Genomic DNA, 11,044 nt, shown 5'->3' on the forward strand with positions numbered 1-11,044 from the left:
GCAAGTTTGTGGACCAATATTGAAAATTGTCTTATTTATTTTAAACTTACACCTTTAAACATTATTTTTGGGGGTTCTGGATGAAAACTGTCCCCAGATAATAAATACAATTATTCTGTTAGGTCAAATATTTATATTTAAAGCTCAATCAAGAACTAATTTGAACCTAAGTTTCTTAAAAAAATACAATGCAAAGCCAATTTGTTTTGGAAAAAATAATTGGTACAAACCATTAAGTAGCACAACACAATATGAAATGGGAAAAAATTTGTTCTAGTGAAGAGTGGGACTATATAAAACTCTAAATACGCTCCAACTGTCATATGTATATTTCAGTTTCTAAATGTACTGGTATTGTCAATCTAATTATTTGAATTACTGAAGGGATCCTATTATTTTTATTTTGTCTTTTTTATTTACTTTTTTACTACTTTTTTTTCTCTCCTTTTCTTTTTTTGTGAGGATATATTGTCATGTCATCATATTGTTGTGTGTGTTATGTGTATTATTTGCCTGTAATAATAAAAAAAAATATGTAGTAGACTATAAAAAAAAGAATGATAATAATAATAATTTTATTTATATAGCACTTTTCAAAACAATGCTATAAAGTGCTCCACAAAACAAGATACAAACCCCAACAGAGTTCAGAAAATTGTCATAAACATAAGAATAAAAGTCGGACTAAAAGGTAAGTAAGAAGTATTGAAAAATGAGAGCATGAGACGGGGATAAAAGGGAAAATAAAACAATAAAAACAAGATAGAAAATGTGAAAATGTGAAATGATCCGACTGTGGAACCGTCTAATCAAAATGGCAGAGGACAGAATAAATAAGAAAGTATTTATGTGGAGCAAATCACACAGTTCTCCATGGGCAAAAGAGCTTTACTCAATTTTTGAGGAGGTGAATATGTTCTATATCTACATGAATAATCTGTACTGTAAGGTTAACTCCATTAAAAATAAGCTTTCACTGAAATTTGAAGAAAAAGTTTGAAAACGTTCTGTCAAAGCCAAAAATGAAGGACATATGTGCATATCAAAGAGAATTTTGCCCCTGAACTATATGTTACATCTCATTTATCTAGAAGCCAAAGATCTTTGGTTGCACAGATGAGAGCTGGTATTCTTCCTCTGGCCATTGAGGTCGGTCGATTCAAAAATATCTCCGGAGTTAAACAGACTGTGTGGAGCTGTGTGATTTGGGTGAAGTGGAAAGTGAGTCCCATTTTCTTTTGTACCGTACAAATTATGATGAAAAATATTCTGTTCAGATGAGCAAAAACTGGAATGGCTGTTTAATTCTGATGTGTTTAAGTTTGCTAACTTTATCTCAAAAGCCTGGAAAAGAAGGCAAGATAGATTGTTTAATTAATATTTATTTTGATTTTTCAGTAACACATAGTAAGCTTCTGTTTATGATTTAGGAGTTCTGCCCTACTCAATGATGGTCTGAAGATCTGAAGGTGAAAGATGCTTCAGTTTCTTTATTTTCTTTATCTGTTGTTTGACAATGTAAACGCTGTACTCTGGACACAATAATAAAATTTCATTCATTCATTCATTCATTCATTCATTCATTCATTCATTCATTCATTCATTCATTCATTCATAAATAGTAAAAGAGATGGAATAAGAGCCATGTGAAGAAAATGCCTTTCCATAAAAGTAAGTTTTAAGGAGAGACTCTTATATAGACTTCCTCTACATATCTGTTTGTCTACAGCAGACTCGAGTCACATGACTTGGACTCAAGTCACAATTTTGAACCACTTGAGACTTGACTCGGGCTCGGCTGACTTGACTCTGACTTGTACTCTGATGACTTGAAAAGGTTTCTAAAGTCTTGACTTGAGATCTTGTGTTTGTGTAAATGACTTAGATTGAAAGTGATGAGATTTGTTCCAGCAAACGACTGATTTTTTTCTGAATTTGTATGGAATGATTGAATTTATTGAAGCTGAAACTGATTATAGAAATCAAACTCATGATGATCTTACCAGGTTTTTATCCTATTAAAACCATATTGCCTGACGCTCTGCTCTATGTCTCTGCTCTGTGCTTTTGCTTTATTTCACTGGTGTTTTTAACCCTGCTTATTATGCACTTTAAGTCACTTTATTTACTGTCATGGCACAATCATTTTTTGCATTGTGGAATTATTCATTTATCTGCTGCATGAACAATCTCCATATGTACAGGACCTTGTAGTTTAAAGTAGTTTAAGGTTTTTAGTATCTTATGTTTATGTACAGTGCAGTTACTTTATACAGGTCAATTTTTATTGTGTGTATTTAATTGTGTGCCGTATTTAAACTACTGGCTGCCTACATTTCCTCTGGGATTAATAAAAGTATCTATCTATCTATCTATCTATCTATCTATCTATCTATCTATCTAAAAGTCCTAGATATTTAGTTTTCTTCAAGATATTAAATTGATACTGGACTCTTGATTTGTTCTGACTTGACTTGCTGGTCTACATTTAGAATTGAGACTTGACTTGAGACTCGTGCCTCAAGACTTGAGACTGACTTGGGACCCGAGCAAAGTTGACTTGGTCACACCTCTGCATCACAGTGAGAAAAGTTTGAATTGTCCATTGGGAAATTGATCTAAAATAATATTATAGAGAAGACTGGATTAAATATGACAGGGATTCCCTTTCCATACACAGCCTTGCTTTGTCAATTGCAGCCTATTTGTGGGCTGAGTTTTTATAACGCGTTATTGCAATAACCTCATTGTTCAAAAATGATTGTCCTCGTAATCCTCGTGCATTTAATTATTCATGTTAAATCATTTTGAATTTGTTAATATAAAAATGAATTAGGATTTTCTTAGAAATGAACCTGCAGGTTCCCACCCCCTTGCATGTCAGTGTATTATGTGACTACTGTATATTCATAGGTGTTTTGTTAATGAAATTACAAAGGAGCCAATGTGAAAATGATATTGTATATGCCACAACAGCAATTGGGAGGGAAAACTTACTGAGAGATGAAAGCAATGGATGGACTTTTTTTTAAACATAATGTTACCGTTGGTCATTCTGCATAACTAATGTTGGTGTGTTTCTGTTTTCAACTTTTGTTAATGTGTATGTTCTCCTCTTTATTTGGCACTGCAGCACAAACTAGCGCTGTGCTGTTTGATATGTAAATAAAGCAGCAGAATACTTTTGTTACCAGGTGTATTTTCGCATTATCTCGAAAAGCACTTGAATGCGTGACAGGTCTTATTTACGACTTCCGAACTGTGAAGCCGAGACTTCGGAGGAGCACCTGAAGGCAGCATTCGACGCCCGCCAGTGCTCGAGAGTTCCCTTTCCCTTTCGTTAAAAATTAAATAACCCCAAATTACAGTTAGCTAAAGTAGCTACCAGCAATGAAATAACTTCAATTTACCAGCAGTCGGGTTCACGTTTGTCACATGGATCTATGAAAATATTTATCCCTTCAACGAGGACTTTGTAAGTTTTGTAAGTAGCAGTTTGCTAGCTTTCGCTATAAAAAAAAAAATCTTAGCTAGCTAGCTAACATGACATTAGCTGGCACCTGTCTACCTGATAATGATATATCGTTGTGATTTTTGTAGATGTTAGCCCACCCAATGACTAACTAATGCTAAACTGGCTAGCCCACTGTGGTAAAGTTGTTTTTATTGTACATTAAGCTATTTAATTTACTTTGTCAACAAAGGCTTTGCAGTTGTGTCACAAATCTCCTAACAGTTAGTATCCATAGCTGGCACCATCGTGGAAAAGTACATTAGCAATCACATTTAGCAAAGTAACTAACATGCAACTAGCCACTACTAGGTACTAGCCATGAAATGTTAGCTGTTATTCACATCAGACAGTGATGGTTAGCTGACCAGATACTATGGTTAGCTAACAGCTGGCTGTCTGTTCCATACTGTTGGGTTGAGATGGCCAAGTCCTAAGTTTAGAAACAGTCAGTCAGCTGTTCTCACCTGTTCTTGTCGTTGCCAAGAGCCGAGGACCTCCAATATGGCCGCCAGAGAGCGTTAAGCCATGTGAAAAAGCCCTGTATAACTTTGTAACCATGTGAGATATGTATAAACTATATATTGATTATAGTATTTTATAGTTTCTTACATATTGTATCATTGTTATGTGCTGTCGTGTCTGTCTCTAATTTTCTGTGTTGCTATCGCTGAGCCAGGTCTCCATTTAAAAAGATTTTTGGCCTCAGTGGGGTTTACCCAATATTTCTGCTTTCCTGAAGTATAATATGAATTAGGGCTGGGCGATAATTCAATATTATTGTTTATCTTTCAGTGGAATCATATCGTGATGATATGAAGATATTTTGATATTGTGACACACATTTCTGCTGTCTAAATTGATGATGACAAGCAAATTTTACTTAAAAACTCATAAAATGAGGTATGGTAGGAATATTATTTGAATATTTCTGTTTTGTTTGACATCACACCTAACATTACCATTCGGTTCAATGAGATGAACATTAATTTGATTATTTAACGTGATTTTGCATACATGAACCATATCGTAATATATATTGATATCGAGAAAAATCCTTATGATTATCATGATATTGATTTCAACCACTCACCCACCTCTGCAGTAATAGTGGAGATACCCCTCTGATCAACAGCAGTTACTTTTTTAACACTGTATTTACACATGCAGACATTACAATTACAGATACACAGAAATATACTGTATGTCATGGTAAAATGAATCTTTGGCCCCAAAGATGTACTATCTGCAATGGGTAATACCACAGATGACTTGAAAACACATTTGCGGTGATGAGTGCGTCTGAAGCTCATACATAAAGCAAGCATTGAAGTTGGCAATGAGAATATTGCGAGTCGTTGTTGTTGCATGAAAACCTTGTATCCCCCAAATGTCAACTTTTCAGGAACTAAGAAAGACAGCTTTGTTTTCAGATTTACCACGAAGTACAGTATTTCAGAGTTTATCCAATGGGGTTTTGAAAGGGTTCCATTTTTCTTTTTTTTTTTATCACTTTAGTCTTTATTTCCTTTATACATACACAAGTAAAACAAAAACACAACATCGAAACATACAACTGCAAAGAGTTACAGTTTACAACTAGTAATGCAGTTTACAGTACTATTTGCTTATTAAAACTTTTATATAATAATTTACATTATTGAAAGGGTTCCATTTTTCAACCCATAGAGGAGCATCTAATCCTTCAATCCAAATCAACAAATTTGGAGTTACAAGGATTTCGCATGACAACAGCAAAATTCTGATGTTGAATGTAAAACATTTACAATCATTTTATAAAAAATGCTGTCGATTGAAGGGAATATTGTCACAATTGAAGCAGAGTTGGTTACAGATGTCTAAATTACTGCACTGGGGTCCTGTTGAGTTAAAGGTAAATTTTGAAACTTTAGTACTCTTAAAATGCCTTCTAAGCAACCAGTTGAAAATGTAATTGCTGTTGATGGGAGGGGGTACTCCTATTAATAAAGCATGGTTCCAACCTCTGTGTTATTGCCCTGCGACACGATTGACTTTTAAAGGTAATTCTTTGGCTAGCAAATTCAAGTCTCTAATTTGAGTTTCACATTTGCAGTAACGTTCCAGGACAATGAATGAAGCAACACCAGTGCCAGGAAAAGTGATTCCACCGACAGTATACATGAGGGGAGTGAACAACAGCAAAGGGCCTAAACAGAAAATGCCCCAAGAGGTGAGTATTGCTGCTGTTGAGCCTCCCACCAGGGTTCCTACACAGGTCTGGAAAGGCTTGAAAAGTATTAAAACTGAATTTGATCATTTCCAGGTCTTGAATAGTTTGGGAATTTGAAATATTCTGGAAAAGTATGATACACACATAATTCTAGCTTTTACGTTGTTGTAGAGCCACTTTGAGTCCACAGTTTTTGTTGATGTGAAGAATAATGTTCAGATAGAGGGACGCTCTTATTACCCAGCCGCTGTCAGCATGCATTATATCAAATACCCACCAAAATCAAATCCAGTCAAGAACATAGGGTCTGGGAAAAATATGGAATTTTAAAATGGAAACCGTGTAGGAACCCTGCCAATCATCCCACATATTCTGATATTTGTCGCTGTGAAGAACAATCTTCATCTATACAGTGATATGACCTAGTTAGCAGGGGCAAGATGTCTATCTGCGTAAATCATATTGAACACCAGACAAAATCTTCAAAACAAATCAAGGCCTGGAAAAAGTATGGAATTTTTTAATTGAAAATGTGTAGGAACCCTGTCATGACCATAAGGAAAAGGGCACAAACACAAAGACAAGTTAATAATTTGTGGCCATTTGGTCCAAGGATGTTAAGTTAGTTAAATTAGTTATTCAGCTCTGCCTGTATAGATAGATAGATAGATAGACAGATAGATAGATAGATAGATTTACTATACATACTGTACATAAATTGAGATAATCTAATAGTACAACCCTCTTTTCCCCATTGTAATAGATGGAACACACACCTGCACATCAAGACAAATCTCCACCAAAAAAGAAAAAAAAGGCCTGTAGTAAACCATCAGCTTTGGATTCAGCAGATTTATTTGAGCGTACAGTTGCAGGTATGTGTAATGTGTAATTGCCAAGTTGCACAAAAATGTTGTGTTCTTCTTAAAGGACAATTCCAGCGTGATTGTTGAGTTTTTGCTCATATGCTGCATTCCCTTACCGTTTTACATCACTGCAGATCGTTTCCCAGTGCTTTTGTCTCGTTTTGATATATTGGCTATTTTTTCCTCTTAGTTGTAGTAGTTTAAGCCAGTGGTTCTCAACTTTTTTCATATCAAGGACCCCTAATTTAGTCCACATTAGGGCCACGAACCCCCATTTGATGAGATTCTGTCTCTCAGACACAACTCTGAGAATATTATTATTCCTAGATATGATTTTGTCCAGAATTCCATGACTATCTGTGTTGTAGGTAGAGAGATAACAGTGAAACTATGATCAAAACAGTCATTCTCCTACATTCTATAATCGTTCTTGTAAATGAAATAATGAAGTTTAACAATTCATCAATTTGCTGGGGACCCCCTGGAATGCCCTCAAGGACCCCTGGTGGTCCCCGGACCCCCGTTGAGAACCACTGGTTTAAGCCACAATTGTGAAAAATCAAGGTTTATTTTCTGTGTAACTTAACAGATTCTAGCTGGCGGAAGAGTTTTGCTTTGGTTTGTCTGTTGGCTTGATGGGGTTGTGATTGGCAGAAGGTAACGTAACCGCACAGAACGTTAGCTATTGGTGGAAAGTTTTTTTTCGGAGAGGAAAACGCGGAAATCAGAGAAGCAGAAAGCGCCCCCCTCCTGTTTCCTCTCGGCTCTCGCGGTGTTCCCCAATGCACGCATGAATATGAAACTGTGACCGGAACTTCTTTCAAAATGTAAAAGTTTATTAGGGTTCAGATGCAACTGCAAAACATGATTGTCGGCCTCTCGTTCACAGCGATGGATTACCTTTAGTGACTGTGTCGGACGTCTCCGGAGTTGTTTTCTACGCTGTTAGGAGTTGAATGGGAGCGAATGAGCCTGAGATGTATGGCAAACTGATTTAAAAATATCACAAAAAAACTCAAATCACGCTGGAATTGTCCTTTAAAAACGAATTCGAGGGTTGTCATTAGGCTGAGAGCAACATTTTAAAACCACAAATAAATCACCAAAGTCAGGAAGATGTCAGGAAGGGTCGGTTTCTCAGGTGTGGATTGAACCTGGTCCAAGATGATTTTTCTCTTTCAGTAGAAATTTACAGGGTGTCAGAAAAGTCTGGAATCATCAAGTAACACAATGTTTTTTGTTGTTGGTGCCCCCCCCCCATCACTTGAGTCCTCTCCATTTTGCTTTTTGGAGGCTTCCTAAAGCAAAAAATCTATGCTGTGAAAACCCCAAACCAGCAAAACCAGAAACTTGGTACTCCATTTATATTGTATTAGTAGTGTTGTAGGTGTGCTGTAGTACTTTGGTAGCAGCTGTTGATCTGGGTATGGTTTATCGCAGTGGTTCTCAACGTGGGGTCCGGGGACCACCAGAGGTCCTTGAGAGGATTCAAGGGGGTCCCCAGCAAATTGATGAAGTGTTAAACTTCATTTACAAGAAACACCATTAGAGAATGTAGAAGAATTACTATTTGGACCATAGTTTAACTGTTATCTCTCTATCTACAATACAGATAGTCATGGAATTCTGGACAAAATCATATCTAACAATAACAATATTCTCAGATTTGGGTCCAAGAGACAAAATCTCATCAAATGGGGGTCCGTGGTCGTAATGTGTACTAAATCAGGGGTCCTTGATATGAAAAAGGTTGAGAATCACTGGTTTATCAGATACAAACTGCTTCCATACTGCAAGCAGCACAATCACAAGTCACTAGAAGTCCATTCATTCCCTATGGAGCTCAGTGACCAGGGAAACTCAGCCGAGGTGTGGACGGTCCACAAGCTTGGCGGCTGAGAAAAGCCGGGCATGGCTGAACTTCTCTCGGTTATTAGCTGTCAACAGCCAGTTAGATTTCTGCGCTTCTTGTTTCAATCAGTCAGTGCAATCAGTCAGAATCGATCGACCCATCAACCAAGTCGCTTGAAGCGTGTACAAAATTTCCACAGACTTTTCCAACACCCTGTATGTTCATGAAACCAGCCGTTGCTGTTCTTGACTGCGCTCTGATTGAAGTAGTTCAGATCACAGCCTTTGAGGTCAATTGCCTATTCTTTCAGGAGCGTATCTATGTTCCCAGGGTCCTATATTCCCAGGGTCCTATGTTCCCCAGATTTATATGGCACATAATGACAAAGGGTCCTATGTTCCCAGGGTCCTATGTTCCCCAGTTCTACATATGTGCTCTCCCAGGGTCCTATGTTCTCCGGGTCCTATGTTTAACCCTAACCCTAACTAACCATATTAGGCGAATACAGAGCTGGGGAACATCTTTTTCAGGTTCCCATTATGTGCTATATAGAGCTGGGGAACATAGGACCCTGGTAACATAGGACCTTGGGAACATAGGACCCTGGGAACATAGGACCCTGGTAACATAGGACCTTGGGAACATAGGACCCTGGCAACATAGGACCCTGGGAACACAGGAATGACTTTCTTCCTTTCTTTCTTTCTTATTCTTTCTACACTGTGTCTGTTGTCAACTCAACCCAGCCCGGCTTTATGTAACTGTTTGTTGTGTCATCTCACACACTGATGCATGACATTCGTGGGTCACCTCATGTACATGTTGAAGTTTTCTCCATGGAATGAAATTGGCCGCATCCCACGTGTTGCTTTGCTTTCTGGTAACAGGTGCAAATAGAGAAGTCAGCATGCTGTTTTCAAAATATGCCGAAGTCTTAAGGTAGGTTGCATTTAAACAACTAGATCTTCATTCTTCACAAAATTGTGCACCACCATTTTGTCTTGCCTGCTTGATTCCGCTATAGATACAAAACCTTGAAAAATATGCATGAACAATGTGACATTATGAGCTTTTCACAGCCATTGTGTAGTAACCTTTGAATGTTTACAGTGAAACGGAACCAAAATTTAAAAAGACTTAAAGGAAAAATCCCCCCTCAGATCCTCTTACACTATTATATATCATCAATCTGTGATGTCCATTGCATTCATCATGTTATTTTGTGGTGAAATTTTGTACTTTACTTTTTTGCTGTATCCACTTCGCCTCAACCTGCCTCGTCTACTTCTACGTAAGTTAGTGATTTCCTACATTTCACAGAATGACTCATGCCGCATTACTCAAAACACAACATGTCTTGTGGCTGCATTGCATTCTGGTCTATTAAGGCTACTGTTGGTGGAGAAATTGGTTTCTCTTCTTCTACAATGGATTTCTCCCTGTATGATTGTTGAACGTCTCTTGGTGCAAAATGGCGGCTCTAGAAAGAAGCTCTTGCTCTTTGATTCTGAGGGACTGACACCAAAACCTGATGTTAGTTGCCAGTTATCCACGGGAAAAAGAAATACAGGGTACATTGCATAGAAGGTACATTGCCAATAGCTCAAAGTGTTTAAATTTTCTGCTGTCAAACTGTAACTGCGCAGAAAATATCTCAACAAGATGTCATGTAGTCTACATTTGGCCAATTATTGGTGGGATCACATCACCACACAACAAATCAACCATACCCTTTTGTTAGGGTGGATTTTTCCTTTAAAAATACATTTAAAAGTCATTTTAAGATGCTGCAAACTCTGCAATTTCTCCAACCTCATGCCTTTTACTCTGTGTCAGATTAAGAAAACATAAGTATTGTGGGTTTCTTCTCTTTTTTCTTTACAAATGGTCTAATTTTCCAATAATTTGTGCCTTTTAAGACCCTAAGTCATATTCAGAGTATATCCATGACGCCGTTTGTGTTTGTTGCAGTGAGAGAGCTGCAGCAGATGCCTCCCAGGTGAAGGAGCTGGAGGGCATTCTGACGGAGGCTCGAAGCCTGGAGTCCCACCTGAAAGAGAAGAAAGATCACCTGAGGCGTACGCTGGCTCTCATTTCTGATAAACTGCAGGGTTAATCCATCACATACTAGGTAAAACAAATGATTCTGAGCTGTGTATTTTACTAACAAGTGGGTTCATTTCAATGTCGTGGCTTTATTTTGCCACTCTTTACGTTTTTCTTTTGCGAACACGTATGTTTTTGTGCTGTGTATGTGCCATCTGCAGTTCGTATTTCGTTATTTATATTAACTAACGCTCTATCATAATATATTACTGTACCAAGTGCCATGCAATGTAGAATTAATTTATTGACTATAAGAATAAATTAATAAATGTTAGCCGTTTTAAGTGTATATTTTGTTTTCGTGAAAATGCATTTTGAATAGCATATTTATTTACACTCTCAATACTCTATTGATAGTTATAGATAATAGATCATTTTTTAATGAATTCTATTATATATGATGGAAACATGCGTCAGTACTGTTTGTAAGGAACTAAATATAACAACTCTATTAAATCAAAAAACGACTTGGATTTTCCATATTTTATTTACATTTT

The 11,044-nt window shown here is 37.1% G+C and overlaps 1 protein-coding gene across 2 annotated transcripts; it reads left to right on the plus strand.

Annotated features, from left to right (window-relative positions):
• The first annotated feature begins 3,324 nt into the window (after nt 1–3,324).
• LOC139644168 (testis-expressed protein 12) lies at nt 3,325–10,821 on the plus strand. 2 transcript variants are annotated; one of them, XM_071519548.1, is made up of 5 exons: nt 3,325–3,484; nt 5,607–5,723; nt 6,487–6,598; nt 9,329–9,380; nt 10,413–10,821. In XM_071519548.1, exons 2-5 carry the CDS (start codon nt 5,622–5,624, stop codon nt 10,555–10,557), a joined length of 411 nt encoding a protein of 136 aa, XP_071375649.1. In that variant the 5' UTR covers nt 3,325–3,484; nt 5,607–5,621; the 3' UTR covers nt 10,558–10,821. The 2 variants fall into 2 exon arrangements, with proteins under 2 accessions (XP_071375649.1, XP_071375650.1); XM_071519549.1 differs by having other exon boundaries at nt 3,325–3,475.
• The last annotated feature ends 223 nt before the right edge of the window (nt 10,822–11,044 follow it).

This window comes from Centroberyx affinis, unplaced genomic scaffold, assembly GCF_046629955.1.
Source record: "Centroberyx affinis isolate AG114_WGS23_722 - 3 ecotype Tasmania unplaced genomic scaffold, CSIRO-AGI_Caff_v1 ptg000714l_1, whole genome shotgun sequence".
Taxonomy (NCBI): Eukaryota; Metazoa; Chordata; class Actinopteri; order Beryciformes; family Berycidae; genus Centroberyx; species Centroberyx affinis.

Bases quoted from the DNA above. Each gene is read 5' to 3' on its own strand.
- LOC139644168 (XM_071519548.1), top strand. From the start codon at position 5,622: ATGAATGAAGCAACACCAGTGCCAGGAAAAGTGATTCCACCGACAGTA. The intron at 6,599-9,328 runs GTATGTGTAATG...TTCTGGTAACAG, and splicing joins ATTTGAGCGTACAGTTGCAG to GTGCAAATAGAGAAGTCAGC. The intron at 9,381-10,412 runs GTAGGTTGCATT...TGTTTGTTGCAG, and splicing joins AAATATGCCGAAGTCTTAAG to TGAGAGAGCTGCAGCAGATG.